Below are 10,675 nucleotides of genomic sequence, written 5' to 3'. Positions count from 1 at the left end.
ATGTCCTTATATGAACTGTACAATCTTTGAAATTGTTGAATGTGGCGTTTATATTTTTGTTCAATGTACTTGCAATGGACCTTTGCAAGCACTAATGTGCAGTCGTGTCATATTCTCCAGAATGCACCAAAAGCCTTCTCTTGTAGGGGGTTGGGATTCCCTAACCACCCGCTGTTATGACAGAAACACAAAGCAAGACATGACAGCGGCTGTTGGAATTGTTTTAACACTGTTAATAATTGACTCTGTTTCGACCAACTGTTTCGACCAGCTCTTATACGGATTGACAGCACATCATCGATATCGAAGCATTTTTCCCAAACCCCACATATCTCTGGAAGATCAATGGACGCCTGCGTATTCGTCACACTGGTGCGTGATCCCCAAATCTGGAGCGTCATCAACATAGAAATGATAAACTAGAGTGGGTATATTGTCTCTGACCGAATGGGGACATTTGCCATGAAATATTTTTCAGACATTTTAACATATTTACAGATAGGGTCATTTAATAAGATTAAATATTGCGACAATTAGAAAATATAACTACATACGCTAGTCTCGTTCACAATCTAGACATGATATGTCTATGGTCATGCAGTCGTGCCTTCGGATCGCCGTGAACGCGCATGTCAGGTTCGCTGCAGATATTCTTCCTTCAGCGAAGCGCTGCCTGTAAGAATCCCGACGCTGTGTGTTTTGACACTGACAGCGAAGGCAGCCTATTTCACATACATGTACACAACAGGACAACCCGCTATTTGATTCAAACCGACTAAAGATTATCCTCCTCCTCCGCGGCGGAAATTCGGAGAAACAAAAAACAAGCCGCTGGCAGACCGACTACAGACGGATGCAATTCCCAGCAGCAGTGGCGAGTTAGATGGAGAAACAGAAGGTGGACGAGTCGCTGTCGTAAATAATTAAATATCCAGACATCTGTTGAAGCTAAAATAAGGGGAAAATGCATCTCCACCAGGTGCTAACGGGAGCTGTGAACCCCGGTGACTGCTGCTATTCTGTGGGGAGCGTCAACGACATTCCTTTCACCGTAGGTTTTATTTTGATATTGAACTGATCTGACGCTGTTTGGGAGACGATGATTAGCTACCTAGCTGTCAGCGATAGCATCCTTGCTAACTAACCAGCGCTAGATAGCATCTTGGCTAGCCATGTACAGACAGAGCGCTAACAAGATTCACAGAGTCGTCTGCATGAAGTGCACGGATATATTCACGGTTGACGTTGAGTCAGGTCTGTGAGGCTGCCAGTCCACCACATCATTCATTCGCCCTGACATTAACGGTCGGCATTAGCCAGCTAACAGTGGGTGTTCAAGGTTATCCTACGGTGTTCGCAGAGGATATAGAGCCAGAGTTAACGTTCTGTTTATTTGCTTTGGTCCTAAGACGGAAAGCCTGTTAGATGACCTTTATGATGTTGCGTGTTACAAGGGTCGACAGGGGAATTCCTTTGATGTTTTTACGCAATCTCATATATAACATCGCACATCGATAATAATGCAGTTTTCTTTCCAGCATCCAAACTATACATTGAATGATATGTTTGAAACGCCACACCTATCCCGGGGCTAGGGCTTGGTGTGTGGGGGGGGGGGGGGGGGGGGGGGGGGGGGGTGTTGTGAACGAGACTAGCTAACATTGGCGTCAGTGTGTTTCATGTATCATTAGCTCGAGCGGCTGTCAAGCTAGCATCAGCTGTGCAGGCGGTGACGTAGACAGCTAGCTGGCATCCTTTCGGAGCAAAGAGGTTGCGTGTTATTCTGCATGCGTCATATCGCATTTACTATCCATCTACTATCCATCTGAATAATATGATAGTCATTTGGAAATAGTAGTTAGTCACTGTGCATTTTGTCATTTGATGTTGGTCACCCTAAAAAATACCCCCCCCCCCCTCATGTTCATAGGACCCCTCCAAATGAAATCAATAGTTCCTTATTTTGTTCATTAAACAGACAAGACACACCAACCCAATCAGTCAACACACACACACACACACATTTTATAGTGGAATAAAATACAAAAAAAGTGATATTTTGAAACAGAGCCCAAGCCCATGCTTTTTTCATCTGCGTTTCATATTTTTCCTACCATCGCTCCTTTGTTCGGGAGCAGACGTGGAGTCTTAACTTAGTCATAATATTGATAGAAAATAATAGCAATCTGATTTTCATGTGAGTCCGTGTTCATATTTGACAACCTCTGCAGGCTTTTGGAGTTGCCTATACCGGATCGATCAAAATACTAGCCCTGCTGTTGATTTAGGTTACATTATAAACGGGGTGCTTCGAGCCCTGAATGCTGATTGGCTGACAGCCGTATAGCACGGGTATGACAAAACATACTTTTTTTTTACTGCTCTAATTAAGTTGTGGAATATGGCCAATATACCACGGCTAAGGGCTGTGTCCTAACACTCCACATTACGTTGTGCATAAGAACAGTCCTTAGCTGTGGTATATTGGCCCCTTCAGGCCTTATTGCTTAAATATAGCATGCTAAATGTTTCAGATCAGTGATAGATGAGGCAACAAATATAGTTATTCCACCTCCACTTGTTTTCCCAGCCAGAGAATGAACCATTCTGTTTACAGACAGAGAGATTCAGTGAAACACTATCACATTGATTAAGACCCAGGCTTTTGGTATAGGGTCAAGTCAAGAGCCAAATAATCCACTTGTTAAGATACATAACATGCTGTCACAATGTTCTGATCAGTGATGATGAATGTTAAGATACATAACATGCTGTCACAATGTTCTGATCAGTGATGATGAATGTTAAGATACATAACATGCTGTCACAATGTTCTGATCAGTGATGATGAATGTTAAGATACATAACATGCTGTCACAATGTTTTGATCAGTGATGATGAATGACCCAACTAGACAAGATGATCATGAGCAGCACTCACCACAACTTAGCTAACATTTCCACAGCCTAATTGTAGCCTAACCAATATCCAAACAGAGATTCAGTGAAAACTTGTTTCAAAGCAGCGTGAAACGGTGCTGAAATAGTTGACCACACGGGCAGTCTATTGCTTCAAATGTATTATAACAATTGGATGACTTTGGGAGTTTCAGTAGCAACAATTTGATGCCTTCAATTGCATTAGGCTACTTTATTCCAATATTTCGTCATTCAGTGATATTTATTTATTCCTACAGTAATTATTTCTGGATCCATCCAGTTGTATCCATTGGCACCTTTACCGGATTTATAGTAGTAAAGGGCGCTGCCTAGCAACCATCAAGAGCTTAGTGCCTCAGCATTATGCATATACAGTACTAAGCCGTAGGCAGAACTTTACCTCAATCATGACAGTTGGCGGGTCAGTTGGCGGAAATAAATCCTAGGCTTTGTTGCCTGCAGTACCTTTTCATATTAAGAAAACTAGACAAAAAGTTGTCTGGATGCTAAAGTTAGCGGAAAAACGTCTTGGTTTGAAAGGTGTATCAGTGTCCTGTCTGACTATCCTGGTTTGCTGCCAGCCCGACAGAGCGGAAGTTACTTTGGTCTATTGATTAATACATGAGTGATGTTTGCATTCTTTGTCTTGAAATTCCTTTTTTTAGCCTGTGTCTGTTTGTGTAATAGATTGCCTATCCCTCAGTGAGTGAGTGAGTGAGCATATGGAATTATCCTCTGTATGACTGTGTAACAGAGTAGCAGGCTATCTGAAGTACAATAATGATATGATCATAGAAATCCCATTAGAAGTGGGCCTATTATATGGATATGATGACCTGTAAGAATTGACCATCTGCTGATAGTAGCCTGAATGGCTTTTGGCCTTAGCTCTCACACACAGCTAGCTTAACAGTGAAGTCTATCTGATACTAGCCTACACACAGCTAGCTTAACAGTGAAGTCTATCTGATACTACCCTACACACAGCTAGCTTAACAGTGAAGTCTATCTGACACTAGCCTACACACAGCTAGCTTAACAGTGAGGTCTATCTGACACTAGCCTACACACAGCTAGCTTAACAGTGAAGTCTATCTGATACTAGCCTACACACAGCTAGCTTAACAGTGAGGTCTATCTGATACTAGCCTACATACAGCTAGCTTAACAGTGAGGTCTGTCTGATACTAGCCGACATACAGCTAGCCTAACAGTGAGGTCTATCTGATACTAGCCTACATACAGCTAGCCTAACAGTGAGGTCTATCTGATACTAGCCTACATACAGCTAGCCTAACAGTGAGGTCTGTCTGATACTAGCCTACACACACTGAGCTGCAGCATCTCAGAGCTGACGAGAGGGAACAGCCTAAGCAGGATTTGAACCAGTAACCCCTGCCAGGGTAAGCTGTTCACAAGCTGCTGCGCCACAAAGCGCCAGACCCCCTGTCAGCACGGTAGTACACTCACATACTGTAGTTATATGGGGAGGCTACAGTACGTGTAGTGGTAAAGTCTCAGGGTGTGTTATTAGGTCGCTTTCACTGTCTCCTATGGGTGATATCTTGGCCCTCCAGGAAATTAGCTTTAAAACGGCAATATTTTCTGTAAGCCTCATGACAAAATGTGTAGAATAGCATTATAAAACTGCAAATGTTTCTCTCTGCACCATGGGAAGAATGTGTTGAAATGCAGGAAGGGGAGCGGAGGTTAGTGCCCCGGAGGTCAGTGTTATATGCGGTACACGAGTTTCAAGTTTGGGGAAGCAAATTTTAACCTAAAAATTCTCCTTTAATAATAAAGCATTCCATGCATCACATTTGCAGACTTATGTAAAGAAGCCTATTATTCCTAATGTGATGAGTAGATTGGATAGTCATAATTTAGGCTGATAATATAACTCAGTGGGCTTTAGGCTATAGGCTATATCAGATACATTTGTTCTCCTTTCTTTGCACAGGAATAATGTGGCCTTTTATAAACACATTTCATGCAGTTCTACTAAACTCTATATTACTGGAGACATTAGGATCATCTTTTTTAATACGACAAAAATTACAGGGTAGCATACTCTGCTGACCGACAAATCAGATCAATAAAAACAAGGTCGTCTCATCCATATAATAGGCCTACGAGATGGTGGAAACCCAAATAGCCTACAATATGACATCCATCTAACCTGGAGGAGGAAATGATTGTCCAAAAACTCACTTTGATGTGGCACTGACTGACCCAACAATGATAAAGAGTGAATATTCCCACTCACCGGGGATCTGGCCGATGCTCTCCGCTGGTGTCAATAAGATAGGCTATACTGTTCGCTCAATCAAGTTGAGAATTTCCATAACTGTAAAATCATAGTCTTTTCACTGTCTTCTCTTGACAGCAATAGCCATTTGCTTTCTAAACTGTTTGCCCCTGATTGTATTTTGAGAGAGATGAGAACCTCATCATTGCTCACAGCAGCTGCTTGTGGTATGTAATGTTGGCCTCTGTGAAACTTGCTCTAGAGGGAAAATACTAAACACTTTCATGTCACTCTCACACACATGGTTGGCGCTCAGGGCGTTCTCTATATTCAGACTTCTAAATGTTATTAATAATAGCGTACAGTGTAGTGATTTTGAACCAGCTGCTTAGTAGTATGTGGTGAAACAACCATGGGAATGGAACCTAAGCTAGAGGCTACTTGCTTTGGGACATAGGCTAGCATAACATGGAAAACATGGTAACAGTTTATTGTAGGCACATTCATAAAGCCTTTAAAACAGCCTCATGAGACATTTGCTTTATGAATGCATTGGTCTAACAAAATGGTGCATTTTGATGCCATGTGGTGGAGAGATACAGGTGCTGGAAATGGGGGTGTGAGCATGTGGGTCTGAGCAGGTGTGATGCAGTTGATCTTTGTGTGATGTTGTCGTTTGTATTGTTTAAAATAATACAATTCCATCTTACACAAAATGATGAATGCATTGGCCTATACTACTACAGCTGAAAGCATAGGCCTAACGACTACTATTGTGTTCCATTGGGTTCCATCCCTGAGGGCTGGTGGCTCAGTGTCTGGCTGCGTCCACAATGGCACCCTATTCCCTATATAGTGCAGTACTTTTGACCAGAGCCCCATGGGATCTGGTCATGCACTAAAAGTAGTGCACTATATAGGGAAAAAGTAGTGCGCAATAGGCCGTTTATGTATCCCTCAGAGATGTCAGCGTCCATTTCAGGGGAAAGAAACCTCCAGAACCACACTAGGTCTAAAGATGTACCACTCACACTGAGACGCTTAGGGCTCACCCAGGGCTCTGTCTCTAACACACGCTCACACCATGGCCCAAAACGCTCACACCATGGACCAAAATGTATTATATGAAAGCTGATAAATAAAACTGTTGTTGGCCCAAATGACTGGGAGAAAATAAATCCCATTGCAAAATAATACATTTGCCGTCATGTTTATCACTATAGGTTAATAATTAAATTGGCCTGTGTGTATTTTCGTTAGTAATCATGTACACTACATGGCCAAAAGTATGTGGACACCTTCTCGTCGAACAGCTCATTCCAAAATCATGGCCATTATTATGGAGTTGGTCCCCCATTTGCTGCTATAACAGCCTCTGCTCTTCTGGGAAGGTTTTCCACTAGATGTTGGAACATTGCTGCGGGGACTTGCTTCCATTCAGCCACAAGAGCATTAGTGAGGTTGGGCACTGATGTTGGGCGATAGACCTGGCTCCCAAAGGTGTTCGATGGGGTTGAGGTCAGGGCTCTGTGCAGGCCAGTCAAGCTTCTCCTCACCGATCTCGACAAACCATTTCTGTATGGACCTCGCTTTGTGCACGGGGGCATTGTCATGCTGAAACAGGAGATGGTGAAGCGTGATTCATCACATTTCCACTGCTCCAGAATCCAATGGCAGTGAGCTTTACACCACTCCAGCCAACGCTTGGCATTACGCATGGTGATCTTAGACTTGTGTGTGCGGCTGCTCAGCCAACGAAACCCATTTCATGAAGCTCCAGACTAACAGTTATTGTGCTGACGTTGCTTCCAGAGGCAGTTTGTAACTCGGTAGTGAAGTGATTTTTGCAACCTAGGACAGAGGATTCGTACACGCTACGTGCTTCAGCACTTGGCCGTCCTGTTCTGTGAGCTTGTTTAGCCTAACACTTTGTGGCTGAGCCGTTGCTCCTAGATGTTTCCACTGCTCTAGCAGGGCAGAAATTTGACGAACTGACTTGTTGGAAAGGTGATATCCTGTGACGGTGCCACATTGAAGATCACTGAGCTCTTCAGTTGCGAACCATTCTACTGTCAATGTTTGTCTATGGAGATTGCATGGCTGTGAGCTCGACGGGTGCGGCTGAAATATCTAAATCCACTAATTTGAAGGGTTGTCCAGGTACACTAAAAGTATCTTATTTATCCAATACAACAATACAATCCTCCGCTGGTTGTTGCTGGAGTAAAACGAGTGCTTTTACAAGCCCATTCATTGCGCAACAATTGCAATCACGTGTTAAAAATACTTTTGGTGCACGATTTAAAGAGCTACTATTTTTATTTTGTATTTTTATTTCTCAACTGGTAATTGAAGTGTGCATCCCATTCACCATTCAAGTTCAGGAAACAGGCTGTCAGCACGTCACCCACCACTTTACAATGTCAGCTGGAGGCAGCATGCATTTTGAAAACATACTTCATTGTTTGAAACAAGAAGGATTTATTTCATATTATGAAGCACGTCTTACCTTGCTTCAAAGTAGCCTATAGGCAAAATCCCACCATGGAAACTTGGAGGCAATTATTTCATGAAGACTTCATAGGCGGCTTGGGAATTTGAAGTTCGGGCAAGTTACAATTTATCCTACCGTTTCTACTGTTCTGCGTGTCAGTTATGATTTTCATATGCGCATTTTCATGGATCAGTTTCATTTCAATAATAACTTTTCCTTTCTCAATGATTGTCGTGTGGTTAATCGTAACTTTTAGATGTTTATCATTTTTATTAAGTCAACTAAGGAGAGATCACCAGCCTCAGCAGGCCAGGTACTTCTATGCGTGCCCAGGCGCGCCCGCTCCCCCTCAACATTATCAGGACAGAGAAACTAGACACATGCTCGTTGCTCAAACGGAGCACTCCAAACCAATAACAATGAAAACATGTATGATGGTTATGAAATAAACTAAAACTTGTTACTGACAAGTATAGCAGGTTGTGAATTCTGGAACAACCTTTTCACTGTGAGAATGGTGAATTATTGTAGTTAATACATACATTAACATAAACGTAATGTAATCAAATGACAGGGATTAAAGGAACATTTACTACTGGTGACATGTAATGGGGAATTGATAAAAATATCTATGGGCGAACAATTCACACAATGAAACAATGAATGCGCAGGAATTTGCGGGTGTCGGCTGAGCCATTCTGGAGAGACTGGCCTGTATCTTCACCACACACCCCTCCCCTTCTTCCTGTCTCAACATAAAACATTACACTCAAGAGCCATTATCTTCACACTTATTTTAGATGTGTGTTACTGACAGCCGCGACTCAATAATCAGCTAGGCCTATTGCCAAGCGCGCTACCCAAATTGCGGGGGTAGGCCTACTAGCTTGTGATGTGAAACAATCCACAGCAATTTTTTTAAAGACGCTAATGATCCTTGATTCCTCTGTGGCTAAGTCATGCTTTCTGGGGAAGTATTTTGAATGATTTGATTTATTTCTGTATAGACAGGAATAATTATATAATGTTTGCACATTTCCATTTACTTCCCTATTGGACCCACCACTATGCCATTTCTCTCCTGTTCTATTGGTTTTCATATCAACTTTCTTTCATTGTCCAAAAACCAAAGGCACAATTGTAATCATATTAGCAACCCATCCTAGTTGTTGCATGTTTAGAGTCTGTTCTGTTTAGAATGGTGTTTTCCCAGGCGCTCTGTTTAGAATGGTGTTTTCCCAGGCGCTCTGTTTAGAATGGTGTTTTCCCAGGTGCTCTGTTTAGAATGGTGTTTTCCCAGGCGCTCTGTTTAGAATGGTGTTTTCCCAGGTGCTCTGTTTAGAATGGTGTTTTCCCAGGTGAGCTGTTTAGAATGGTGTTTTCCCAGGTGAGCTGTTTAGAATGGTGTTTTCCCAGGTGCTGTGTTTAGAATGGTGTTTTCCCAGGTGCGCTGTTTAGAATGGTGTTTTCCCAGGTGCTCTGTTTAGAATGGTGTTTTCCCAGCTGCTCTGTTTAGAATGGTGTTTTCCCAGCTGCTCTGTTTAGAATGGTGTTTTCCCAGGTGCTCTGTTTAGAATGGTGTTTTACCAGGTGCTCTGTTTAGAATGGTGTTTTACCAGGCGCTCTGTTTAGAATGGTGTTTTCCCAGCTGCTCTGTTTAGAATGGTATTTTCCCAGGTGCGCTGTTTAGAATGGTGTTTTCCCAGGCGCTCTGTTTAGAATGGTGTTTTCCCAGGTGCGCTGTTTAGAATGGTGTTTTCCCAGGTGCTCTGTTTAGAATGGTGTTTTCCCAGGCGCTCTGTTTAGAATGGTGTTTTCCCAGCTGCTCTGTTTAGAATGGTGTTTTCCCAGCTGCTCTGTTTAGAATGGTGTTTTCCCGCAAATTGCATTTTGGCAAATGTTTGAAAATGTCATTTTATTGGCTGCCTCATTACATCAGTTGCATGTTCTGTTAAGATGCATGAATTACCATAATCTGTGATTCCTGTCATTGTGATCACCGTGGGTGAACGCCCAGTGGGTTATGCACACAATGCATATGGGTCCAGTAAATCAAAATCTTCCCTGTCACGTTGTCCTTCGCCACATGTTACCTACCTACCTACCTACCTACCTACCTACCTACCTACCTACCTACCTACCTACCTACCTACCTACCTACCTACCTACCTGCCCGCCCGCCCGCCCGCCCGCCCGCCCGCCCGCCCGCCCGCCGCCCGCCCGCCCGCCCGTAAGATTCTAGCTTTAATGTCTCAAATATTTTACATTGTGCTCCTACATTTCTTTGTGTGCGCCTACATTTTTCAACTCAGGCGCTCACGTGCTGCTTGTGAAGAAGGGCAGCCTAGAGCCCTGGTCAGGGTGAACTATGTTACTCTCCAAGATGGAGCCAGACATCCTCCATTATTCAACCACCATTTAACATGTTCACATCCAACAGAGGGTCAATCCAACTGCTGTCAATGGTACATTCCTACATCAATAATATGTTAACCTCTTGTCGTTCGCCTAGGATAGGGGGCGCTACAGCAATTTTTAAACGGCCTCCTACTCAAACTCAGAAGCTAGGATATGCATCTAATTAATACTTGTGGATAGAAAACACCCTAAAGTTTCTAAAACTGTTTGAATGGTGTCTGTGAGTATAACAGAACTCATATGGCAGTCAAAACCCCGAGACCGATCGTAACAGGAAGTGGAATTCTGAATTGCGGACTCAACTTCATCAGTTTGCCTGTAAATCACACAGTGAGCAATGGTTCATTGAGCACTTCCAATTGCTTCCACTAGATGTCCCCAGTCTTTCCAAAGTGATTTGAGCCTTCTACTGTGAAAACTGAATGAATGAGACGCAGTGGAACGTGGTCACACGGAGAGGGCCATCACCATCATGACGCCGGCGCCCCTGGCTACCCTCCCCTTTCGAAACGTTTTGAAACAGAATGCAATCGTCCCCCTTGAATCTTATTGGAGCTCTGGTTGAAAAAGGCCCTA

General features: G+C 43.1%; 1 protein-coding gene across 3 annotated transcripts in view; it reads left to right on the top strand.

Moving 5' to 3' along the window:
• Window positions 1-633: 633 nt before the first annotated feature.
• Window positions 634-10,675, top strand: part of LOC106562546 (dmX-like protein 2) — a 105,101-nt gene continuing 95,059 nt past the window's right edge. For all 3 annotated transcript variants that reach the window (XM_082957884.1, XM_082957883.1, XM_082957882.1), the window contains exon 1: window positions 634-1,051. In XM_082957884.1, coding sequence (XP_082814010.1) covers window positions 965-1,051 — 87 coding nt within the window. In that variant the 5' untranslated portion in view covers window positions 634-964. The remainder of the gene's footprint in view (window positions 1,052-10,675) is intronic.

This window comes from Salmo salar, chromosome 11 (assembly GCF_965601325.2).
Source record: "Salmo salar chromosome 11, fSalSal1, whole genome shotgun sequence".
NCBI lineage: Eukaryota > Metazoa > Chordata > Actinopteri > Salmoniformes > Salmonidae > Salmo > Salmo salar.
This window is presented reverse-complemented; position numbering and strand designations above follow the sequence as displayed.